The 11,904-nt window shown below is 33.1% G+C and overlaps 1 protein-coding gene across 3 annotated transcripts; it reads left to right on the forward strand.

Moving 5' to 3' along the window:
- LOC107625252 (vacuolar amino acid transporter 1-like) lies at nucleotides 220-11,593 on the forward strand. 3 transcript variants are annotated; one of them, XM_016327843.2, is made up of 13 exons: nucleotides 220-330; nucleotides 792-1,020; nucleotides 1,479-1,795; nucleotides 3,207-3,421; nucleotides 3,536-3,559; nucleotides 4,913-5,093; nucleotides 7,760-7,979; nucleotides 8,133-8,268; nucleotides 9,206-9,225; nucleotides 9,797-9,942; nucleotides 10,213-10,256; nucleotides 10,342-10,404; nucleotides 11,199-11,593. In XM_016327843.2, exons 2-13 carry the CDS (start codon nucleotides 845-847, stop codon nucleotides 11,295-11,297), a joined length of 1,641 nt encoding a protein of 546 aa, XP_016183329.1. In that variant the 5' UTR covers nucleotides 220-330; nucleotides 792-844; the 3' UTR covers nucleotides 11,298-11,593. The 3 variants fall into 3 exon arrangements, with proteins under 3 accessions (XP_016183329.1, XP_020971454.1, XP_020971455.1); XM_021115795.1 differs by lacking the exon at nucleotides 220-330 and adding an exon at nucleotides 417-446; XM_021115796.1 differs by lacking the exon at nucleotides 220-330 and adding an exon at nucleotides 472-657.

Below are 11,904 nucleotides of genomic sequence, written 5' to 3' on the forward strand. Positions count from 1 at the left end.
AGCCATCAAATAGCTATCAATGATGGTTTTAATGGTGTGAGATTTCATCCAATGGCTCACTTTTCTTTGTTGGTTACATACTGGCCAGAATTTAACAAAATTGCTGGCCCTAGATTTTTTTTTTTTTATTATATTCATGAGAAAATAATTTATTCGGAAGAATTATTAGAGAGTACTTTGAAGTATCACTATCAGTCTAGTCTCTATATATATGTCCAAACTCCGGATTGCTTAAGGGTGATTGTTCATGCTCGCAGTCACCGTGAAGGAAAAGCTGTCAATGGAGCAGTGACATAGAGATCTAACACTCACGACAGAGAAATAATAAAAGTACAAAGCTCTTTCCTTTCTGTCTGTATCTGTTCTCCTCCGTTTCCTCTCTCCTTTTTGAAAAGAGGGAAATAACAATAAAAATAAAATGTCCATTGTTACTCGCAAGATGCAAAGTAATTCTCCTTTTTTTGCGTGTATCTTATCCTATATGCTATACTCTGTTACATTTTTATATGCCGATATTCAAATCTCAAGTCATGTGGATGGATTAATCACATTATGGTTGTGCTACGCTCAATTGCAAATATTGAATCACGAATTTTGTTAAGTTATAAATCATAATCCATGAATTTGAATCTGAAGCCTGGACTTTTAATTTTTTCGGTGGGTTCCTGATCTCATTGCAAGAGAATTTCTTTTGTTTCGGTTCTGCATTGTTATCTTTTTCTGTGATTTATGATATGTTGTTTTATTTTGTTGACAATGACGTAATGGAGTGCATTCTCTGAACCATACAGATACAGAGTGGATTTTGGCGGAGACTAACTAGTTCAAGAAAGATTGAAGGAAGATGAAAAACTCCGTTTCAGATCGCAGTTTCTACATTGAGAGCGACGACGAAGATGAGGAGAAGGATTTGAACAATGTAGATCAAGGAAACGATTCAGACGATTCGCATGAATGGAATGATCACGACGCAATGAGAAAACCCAGTTCCTACAGCATGGCATGGCCTCAAAGTTACAGGTCAGAACCTTCTCTGTATTTCTGTGACAGTGAGAATCCGTCAAAAAGTTGTTTCATTAGTCACTCATGAAATTCAAGGGTGGAGAAAGTAGATCATAGATGAGGGACCACGTTCTCATCAATTCGTGATAATATAGTTGTAAACATTATTGAAACTTAATTATGCTATTCAGATTATTTTGATGTAATTTAGTGGTAAAATGTTTTATACCATATACTAATTTTACAACACCATCTTTGCGACTGTTGTAAGAGTTAAAATTTTTGTAGTGATTTGACTACTGGATAAGATGTATGTGTATAATCTGAAACTTAGGTAATTAACATTAGCCATGGAAGAAACATATCTGCAAATATTTTCGTTGTTTATCGAAAGGTTTTTGAGAAAGATCATCGATATGCCACAGCTCAGTGTCTCAAAAATCTATTGCATCAATCTCTTTTAACTGATGTTTCAGGCAATCCATTGATCTGTTAGGCAGTGTACCATCACCAAATATTGGATTTTTGGGCACTACCTCCCTATCAAGATTAGGAAGTTCTTTTATTGTTCCACCTTTGATAAAGAGGCACCCCCCAGTTCCAGATACAATTCCGTCAGCAAAGAAACCTCTGCTACAACCAACAGACATTGATGATCAGCGGCGGAGCTCCCATAGCCTGCATCCTCCCCATCTGTTGAGGGGTTCTACTAGGAATGTGATTTCCAAGGTTGCTCATGATCATGAAGTTCATTTTTCTGGCCAATGCACTTTTGGTCAAGCTGTGCTTAATGGTAACTAGTGGATCCTTGGCTTTCATTATGTACTGATCTCTGATTGTGCCTCTTGGTGAATTTAGAAAGAAAAATAAATGGAGTTAAAGCAAAGAAGGAAGAACATAATACTGAAGCTATATTAGATATACAAATAAACATAGGATGCAAACTGCTTGTTGCAGTATACAGGATTAATTTAATGAATATGGACCATGTCTATATTTTTGTTCTAACAGGTAGTTAAACTTGCTCCACACTTTCAATTGGAATGTTCCCACCTTAATTATTTTCTAAGTTTTAGGATATTTTGGCAATTTACCTTTGTCATATTATCTTCCTTCATATCAATACACTTTTGTACTTTATTATGAATATGAATATAGTTGTGAAGAACTATTGTGGTCCTCCCTTGTGTAAATGCACCTCATTGGATAATTTCCCAAAGAATCATGAATAAGTGGTCCTACACCAACTTTCTTAATGTCAGGTATCAGTCTTACCTCTGATTTAAGGGACCACAAACCACTAATGGTCACAAGCATTAGAAAACAATGTTGTTGATAGTTAATGCAACTGTCGCATCTCTACTTGACTGTGATCATTGCTTCTTTATGCTGAGTTTCTGCTCATGTGCAAATAAGTATTAGCCTTTGGCCTTTCATTTTTCCTCTGCCCTTTGAAGTCTATATTTAACAAAGGTTATCATTTAACATCAAGATGTCTGGATTTATCTGAGATTTCCATAAAACTAAGACACAATGAAATCGTTATTTTTTGGCAAACTAACTTCTGTTGCAAGGACAAGATAAATTGTGAGCCAGTATATCTCTGAATTTTTATCTACAGTTTTTGAATATTAAATTTTTAGTTGAAGCTTTCACACTGGCTTAATGTAATGATCAACCTCCATAAAGGCATAAACTATTTGGTGAAGCTGCAGTGTTGGTTTTTATATCTGTAACACGGTAATATTCCCTCAGGTTGTAGCTTAAGTACGAGAAGAGAAGGGAGTGAAATCGAGTGCGTTTGGTTGTTTTTATTTTTTGTTTTCATTTTTAGTATTTTCTATTTTCATGATTTTGCAAAGGAAAAAAAGAAAACAAGATTTTATTATTTTCATTGTTTTCTCTTTTTTCTTCACAAAATTCTAAAAATAGAAAACGAAAATGAAAACACAAACAAACACACCCTGAATTTCTCACTGTTAGAAGCTCTATATTGTGTCGAGTAATAATTCTCGCATAGCCCTAAATTCTTAAATTAAGACCCAAGTTTGGTTTATATATAACCAAACGTTGTATTTTTATCACCATTGATGCACCAAAACTAGTTATCTATAACAGAATTGACTGCCTGACACATATACTGCACAAAACCATAAACCAAGCATTTAAGGTGCTATATTTATGTCTTATTTTGAATTTCGCAGGCATAAATGCTCTTTGTGGTGTTGGAATCCTTTCTACCCCTTATGCCCTCAAAGAAGGTGGATGGGTTGCGCTTTCAGTCTTGTTTATATTTTCAGCTTTCAGCTTCTATACTGGGTTGCTATTACGTCACTGCTTGGATAGTGAACCTGGGCTTGAGACATACCCTGACATTGGCCAAGCAGCTTTTGGTACTAGTGGACGCATTTTCATTTCTGTAAGTCTTCCAGCTGACTAATTGCTAATTTTATTTGAGTATGCAATTTTTCTTCAATGGGTTAGATTCAAAAAAATAAACCTCTGACCTTTTTCGGCCATTTTGTGGACACAGGTAATATTATACTCGGAATTATATGTAAGTAGTACATTCGCCTTCACTCAGTGAGTATTGCTTTTTTCCACTATTTTCGTTGTAGTAAAATAATATCTTAACAACTTAGCGTTGTCTTGTTAAGTAGACTCAGCTATATGGATTAAACTACTGCCATGTGGTCTTGTATTTGTTAATTTAAAGATTATTTTACGAGGGTACTTGTTTGGGTTGAGCAGTTTTGGTTATTATTGGTAGTCTCCTCTTATGATCTTGAGTATATATTTTTAATCTCATCAGCTGATAACATAAGATGGACTATTTTATTTTATAGTTTATCTTCTTCTTTTATACCTTTTAGAACTTAATAAGGCATTCTTCACCAATGTTATTGTGCGAATAGACCATAACAAAATGGTGGTGTTGAGCATAAGAATTGTCATTGGAGTGAAGCAACAAGTGCTTCTTCATACACATGCTCCTACAAGGCTTTGAAGTAATGTTTTTTTCCACTTGTTATTTAAATACCTTTGTACCTGAATTCATTTTTGGACAATAGCCGAATAACTTATTGTTGTTTCCCTTTGCATCTTTCTACTCACTAACTCCTCAGAATATTGCTTGTACTTGTTTTGTTGCAAATCTAATTTCTGTGTATAATGAAGTTACAAGCTAAAGCTCTCAAATAGTCAAATGCGTATTCCTCATGTAGCCTTGTGGTTAGAATCGGGATTTTTGCTATCATTCAGACAATCACTATTACATTATTATACCTCTGTGAACGTCACGCTCTTTGAGGGGATTCCTTTCCCCCTAATCTCCTATAAAGCATTCTTCAATGCCTGTTATTCTCTCTAAGAACCTGGTATCTGTAAAAGAATAGGAAATAGAACAATAGTAATATAGAGAAGATATAGCAAAGATTAAAGAGAGGGAAAATAGCGGTAGAAACAGGGATGCTGAATGATATCAGTCAGTGTCTATTATTTGCAGAAAGAAATGCATCAAGGAAATGACATAGCAGTTTGTGAGCAGCTGTTCCCCTCCTCGTAAGGTCTGTCCTAGTCCAAACTTCCCAGAAAAATTTCATCAAATTCTCTCCATAGGAACTCCTGGCCATTCTTTTTTTAACAGAATTTCCTCTCATTCCTAGCGCTTCCCACTATCCTTGCCACCTGGCAATTCAGTAACAGCCAGTCCCATCTTATTCTCACTAACCTCCATAGCCTTTCCAAGATATAATTACTCTTGCTTGAGCTTTACATTGTAAAATTATAAATGGAGGTAAACTTTCAACTGTTTAATTACTTTCTTGTAATCTTGATGGTGGGTCATAGTAGTTACCATCCTTTTCTTAGAATATATCAAATCTCAAAAACTTAATATTTTTTCATGCAGGCTTGTTGCATAGAATATATAATTTTGGAGAGCGATAACTTATCTTCATTGTTTCCAAATGCGCACCTAAGTTTAGGTGGACTTGAATTGAACCCTCATGTTCTATTTGCAATTTTGACCACCTTGGCTATTCTTCCTACTGTTTATCTTCGTGATTTGCGCATTCTGAGTTACCTCTCAGGTAAACACTTTACTTTTATGTTTACTTATTTGCAAATAAATGTTAGGTAGCAATTTTTAGAAGTTATATCAGTCTCATTCACCTTTTGTCCGGACAAATTATAATCATTCACCTTTTGTATAATCATTACTCTATCCAGTTTTAAGCGGGCAAATTAGATTTATGCCGGATCATTATTTTTTCATATGAAAGCATAAATATTAAGTAGGTTCCTGCTTATTGTCATCTAGTGACTTGAGAAAAGAGAGCCTGGGGGAAAGTTTAACAACTTTTGGTATGACTTGCAGCTTGGTTTGCATGCTGTATGTGTGTGACAGGATAAACAAATACTGTATGATAATGATATGATTTTACTCGTTGTTTGATTTTATTCATCACCATTCTATACTTCAAAATAACAGATATATATGAGGCTATATGAGACTATATATGAAGCTCTTAACATTTAATTTACGTTTATTAACAATTACAATTAATTAAATAATGACTTTTGAATGATACATATATAAATTTTTATAACAATGTTACAAATTTTAGTAAAATAATTAATTCACTAAAATTATATTTTGTGATTTTCTTTTTGTTACAATTCACGGTGAAAATGGAAAATATCAACTTATATTCCTTATTCATTTTATAGACCTCAGATCAAGGTTTTTCAAAGAACATAACGTTTTCATTTAAAAATTAGATCTAACTTAGATTTTGTTGCTTATAAAAGTTGTAAAGCACAGTTAACTATTCCTTCTCGTGTAGTTTTAGTCATATCACTTAATTTACTTAACTTATCAAAATCTCATTCTTTTTTCTAGCTTTAGTTGTTTTACTCAATATACTTAATCTGTCATCCTTTTTTCTTGATCATTTGCTATCTTGCAAATGCCTCTTCCTTTCTTTCGTGACAAAATACTAATAAATACCCCCTATAATGTCTTGTTCTTGCTACAGTTACCACCATTTGTCTCCTTCTTAGTCATCTTATACTTTTTCGGATCTCCTCATTTTGGAATAATAAGCACTTTAAAGCATTCCTTCTTTACATTCTCTGGCACACTTGTGACTTACTCTTTATCTCTTGCTCAGATACATCTTGTTTCTCTATAAGGTTTTTTTGGCCACTTTTCTAATAACTTCTGACATCTCATTCCATATTTTTTATTTGAGGAATGTTAGAGGGCCATAAAAATTTCTTGTTTTTGGCTATCATTTGGCCAGCAATAATTTGCATCCATATTTGCAGGTATTTGCACACAAGAAACATATAATTTGTAGCTATATTTACCAGAGCTTGCACACATGAATTAATACAATTTGCTCCCATATTTACAAGTATTTGAACACAAGAAACATAATTTACACCTATATTTACTAGAGTTTGCACACATGAAATCAATATAATTTGCACCTACAATTTTTAGAATTTGCATACATAAATGATAATTTAGTATTTATGATGACCAAATGATAGCCAAAATTATAAAAAACTGATGGCCACGTAGAGTTTTTCTTTTTATTTTTATTAGATTTCTTACTATATAATACAAAATCTTATATAAAAGTGTATCAAATTCGGCATAGTAATAATATTTTAGCGGGCTCATATAATCAAGCCTTCTATGTCAAGGATTTGGTCGTGTGCAACATTTGATAATGAATGCAACGTTTTATTCTTCAAGACAGATCTTTACGGTATGATGATTGAACTGTTTGGGCCTTTGGCTAAGGATGGGTTATAAATTGGAATTTAGAATAAAATAAAAAGTTATATTAAACTTTTTAAGTTTAAAAAAATTGAGTTTTGAAAAATATATTTATAGAAATTTTAAAAACAAAATATAAATACATAAACTTTTTAATTTATTAATTATAAAGTATTAACTTATGCTTTACAAAAGCAAAAGCACCGTTCAAATTAAATCACCTAATATAACATTTTATTTTATTCTAAATTCCAATTTCTACTTGTCTGATTATGCTTACACCAAGTTTTGTCAAAATGCATTTACCCTTCATATTCACGATCGTTTTAGCAAACTCAAGGACATGAAGTGCCATCCATTGCCACATATCATAATCATGTTATGTAATCATCTCAATCCCAGGGCCGGCTACTCCTCTCTTCCATTTTTTCCTGTTTTCAAACCGCTATTCAAAATCAATTCAATTCGAATAAAAGGAACTATTGTCCTTAATTTTCCTAAATTAAGGAATATAACAATAACACAATATATTTATATTGGGAGAGATAGACAGAGAGAGACCCATGGGAGGGGAGGGAGGAGGGGTGTGTGTGAAATACAGTCACTATCTTAGAGAACAGAGAGATGGTACCTTTGATAAAATGTTATTTCTAAATGGTTTAGGGTATGGATTTATAAATTTAGAGTTGTCAGGAGGAGGTCAATGTAATTTATCCTAATTTTTAAAAGATAGACGTTGGATTTGTTTTATGTAATGCTTCATATGCTTTAAACTCATTCTTTTTGGTTTTTGTTTTGTTTTAGGAAAATCTTCATATAAAACTGTATTGTATAACAGTAACTTCCTTTTCCATAACTTTCTTTCTGTGTTGATAAATTTAGCCTATATTTGGGTCTCGACAATGACATTAAAATGTTATCATACTTGGGTTATTCCATTATGACCTTTTTATGTTGTGTGTCTAGCATGTGGTGTTCTTGCAACAACTTTGGTGGTTCTCTGCTTGTTTTGGGTTGGCTTAATAGATAATGTTGGCATTCACAGCAAAGGAACTACAATCAATCTTGCAACTTTTCCTGTTGCTATGGGTCTCTATGGTTACTGCTACTCAGGACATGCTGTGTTCCCAAACTTGTATACAGCCATGGCAAACAGAAATCAATTCCCTGCAGTGCTTTTAGTATGGTAAACACAACATAATCTTTGAGATTATCCATTGAGGCATAAATCATCTAGACATTTGAATTGGTTAAACTCAAAGAAAAAGTTACTCTAGATTTCTCGGTTTTGATATATATATATATATATATATGTAATACACATTCTTTCTACATGCAGTTTTGCACTCTGTACAGTTATGTATGCTGCAGTAGCTATTATGGGATACACAATGTTTGGAGAATATACATTGTCTCAGTACACTCTTAACATGCCTCAAGGCATAGTGGCCACCAAACTTGCTGTGTGGACAACGGTATGCTCATTTTAGATTTTTGAAGAACAATTTCCCATCCCACATCATACTTTATTTGCTGGATTTTCTCTCTAAATGAGTTATTTTATTATTATATATTTTTGTTTGGGAGGTAGATTTTAGAGATTAGAGCCATCTTCTTGGTTGAAACAACTAGCTCTGAAACTTTTGGCACGGTATCCAAGAGTTCATTATAACCTCGGCATGGTCTTATTTTGGTTCTTCAAAAGGGAGAAATTGGAATATGTAGATATGATCAATACAGGTGGGTGCAGTGCAGATGCTAATATAGTTTGTTTTGTAGTTGTCTAAGTTTTAGGCGATGAAGAGTTTTTGGTGTTTTTGCTTAGCAATTGGTCATATAGGGTAAAGGGAGTCTTGAAGCATTTAGTTGTCTCCGTATGGCTTCAAGGTCATGGGTTCAAGCTGTAGAATTAGCACTGATTTAATTATCGGGTTCAGACTGCTTATATTATACCCTTTGGATGTGGCCCTTTCTTGGACCCTGCATTATTGCAGGATGCTTGTACACTAGGTTGTCCTTTAATTGATCATATAGGGTGCATGGAGAAAAGGTCTGATAAGGGTTTATCTTTGGGGTATTTGTATACTATGCTTTAATTCAAAATTAATGGAAGTTGTAATGATCAAAAACTTATCTCAACCCCAAAGAATTCTAGCAATAGACTTGGTGTATAACTTGATGCCAAAAGAAATTGCACTTTTAGTTTACTTACTATATTAAAATCCAGGAAGAGGTAATCAAATGTAAAATAACCCAGCTCAGGTACAAATTAGACTTTTAGCTACTAATTGGACTAGAAGATACATGAGATTCAGATGTTTTTGGTCAATTATTATTCTTGGAACTAGTTTACTTTGTTATTCTAATCAATACATGATTTTCTAACCTAATTCTGGACTTTTTATTTTGCAGGTGGTGAATCCATTTACCAAATATCCTTTGTATGCTTTGTATAAATACATAGTTCTTGCTCAAAATTATCTGGCATAAGGAATGGAATCCAATCCGATAGGTGTCCCTCTAATTTGTGCTGTCAAAACACAGCCAAGCATATTCTTAGTCTCTAAAACGTGTCTCTCTTAAAAGTGAGTCACTTGACATTGTTAGAGTTAAGGCTTGTAGAAGATAGAGAAGATAGATGGGTAATAGTGCTATAAGTTGAAAATATGATTCATATACGCAATGTGATGTGCCATAAAATGCTAACTTATACAATTTAAATTACAATGTATTCTGCCCATTCATAAAAGTTTATTTTATCATACATTTTGCTTCTCTTAGGCTGCTTTTCTAAGACTAAATTTTTTTAATTCATTATATGTACATCCTAACAAGCTTTTCCAGGTACTAGGAATGACACATATCAATTAAGTTGTTTTGGTTTCTCTTCATGGAGTACCCTGAAGATATGAGAAAATGATTTAGGGCAGAAATAATTTGTTTAAATCCATTATTACACATAATTTGTTGAACGAAAAGATGTTTTCTCTTAATTAGCACCACATATGCATTGAGTTTGACTCCAGTGGCAAAGTGTCTAGAGGAGCTGATACCATTAAACGACCCCAAGTTTAACTTATATTCAATCTTCATCCGAACAATGTTAGTGGTTTCTACACTGCTTGTTGGTCTTTCTGTTCCCTTTTTTGGTGAGTCTTTCTTCTACTTAACTATGTATTTCATCGCATTCACTGCCAAGAACCGTATTAGAGTCTGGGTTCAGAATGAAATTCAATATTTCTTCATACAACAAATTTGTTGAACCAAGGTTGCTATACCCCTTTCCTCGCTCCAAATTTTCTACAATGTTACTTTAGCTATAAATTCAATTTAATTTTCTTTATTTTTCCTTTTAAATGAACTTACTGTTTCAGCATTGGCTTCAAGTTTATGAATAACATATAAACTTTTCACTGCAGGTTTGGTAATGTCATTGATTGGATCTTTACTCACAATGTTCGTTGTAAGATTACTGTTTATTTCCTTTCCTTGTCCTATGGTTACTAGCTACTCAGCATTTTGTTAATAAAAAGCCATTTTGGATGCAGTCCTTGATTCTTCCCTCTGCTTGTTTCCTAAAGATTAAATGGGGCAAAATCTCTCAAATTCAGGTACGATGATGATGATGATCATTGTAATGGTACTGAATGCAAGTTACAAAATTACTCAATCTTTTACTCCATGAGACTATGTTTTAGCATTGATATACTAAAAAAGTGAAACCACCTTGTAATTAACTAGAGATTTGATTTGTCCAAATGAGTATTAACATTTTTCCACCATTAATGTTAATAGCATAAGCAAAGAGAAACCTTTGAAAAAATTGAAAATGTAGTGAGTATTCAATCATAATGTGTCTTATCAAATTTAAGGTGACATGCAAAAAGTTCTATTAGAATTGAACATGCCTAACTTAATGTCAAAAGTTGACTTAAGAGGTGGTGGTTGGAGCACACTTACTCGCACTTATAAAAGCTATCATAGCCATCTCCCCAATCAATGGGAAACTAGAAATATACGTTCTACATGCCGAGGACTAGGTAAGTGGAGCATGAAAAGTTAGCAGGACTAGGAACATGAAATAGTCTCTAATAACACTAGAATTGAGTAAGCAACTATGTAAAAAAGGTGAGTTCTCCCACACTTAGAATTGAGTAGAACATTTTTTATTGCATTCCAAATGTACTATGTTGATATTAATAGGACCTGTAGAATCTAGAGGACAATGAATTAAAAAATGATCATTTTGTGAACCATAATGTACTATGCTGATATGTATAAATGGAAGAGGAAAAATCATCAGATGTTTTTTTGAAACCACTATACTCGTTCAACGTTGCTTGTTTTTCATGGTTATGATGAAGTCCACTGTGACATAACGTCTTTTCTCTTCCTGTCCCTACAGGTAGCACTTTGTGTTACAGTTATGATAGTAGCTGTTGTATCCTCCGCTTTTGGATCATATTCAGCAATCTCAGAGATTATTGAACAGTTGTTTGGATAAAATTTTTGCACCTTAGTCATGGACTGAGTTGTTTCTTGTCTTATGTTCGACAAAATCCTACTATTTTATATTTGGTTTTATTTCTAATGGCCAATTTTGATCTATTATTATTGTTTGAAGCCATTGTGTAAGGATGTGTTTCATCTTTTTAAGAGTATTTTTATGGCCAGGACTGTATCTAATAAAATCACATGGGGTGGGGGTGCCGGCCAAAGTTTTGGAGTAGAGGATTATCATCGAAGATGAGTGCAAAATTTCTTGATATACGTGAAATTGAGTAAATAGCATTTACATCACTTATAATGTTAAGTTATTGCAGTTCTTCTCAAATTCGTACAAATATTATACTCCGATTATGTCCGTAAAAGGATAGTCAAGTTAATTCCTAAGCTAGTTTGAGTTTCATTCCTTAATAGCTTAATAAATTAATTCATAAGCTCGTATGTCGTCAAATTTAAACTTGATATTTCAACTTATATATTAACCATGAGCAATGTTAAATGCTCGGCAAATATTATTTTTATCAGTATTTAGTCAACAATAATTTGCATCCATATTTATAAGTATTTTATACATAAAAAATATATAATTTATACATATATTTATT

Source organism: Arachis ipaensis, chromosome B02 (genome assembly GCF_000816755.2).
Source record: "Arachis ipaensis cultivar K30076 chromosome B02, Araip1.1, whole genome shotgun sequence".
Classification (NCBI taxonomy): Eukaryota; Viridiplantae; Streptophyta; class Magnoliopsida; order Fabales; family Fabaceae; genus Arachis; species Arachis ipaensis.

Excerpts from the sequence above, each read along its gene's own strand:
- LOC107625252 (XM_016327843.2), top strand. The coding sequence starts at position 845 with ATGAAAAACTCCGTTTCAGATCGCAGTTTCTACATTGAGAGCGACGAC. Across the intron at positions 1,021-1,478 it reads GCATGGCCTCAAAGTTACAG|GCAATCCATTGATCTGTTAG; the intron begins GTCAGAACCTTC and ends CTGATGTTTCAG. Across the intron at positions 8,269-9,205 it reads AACTTGCTGTGTGGACAACG|GTGGTGAATCCATTTACCAA; the intron begins GTATGCTCATTT and ends TTTATTTTGCAG.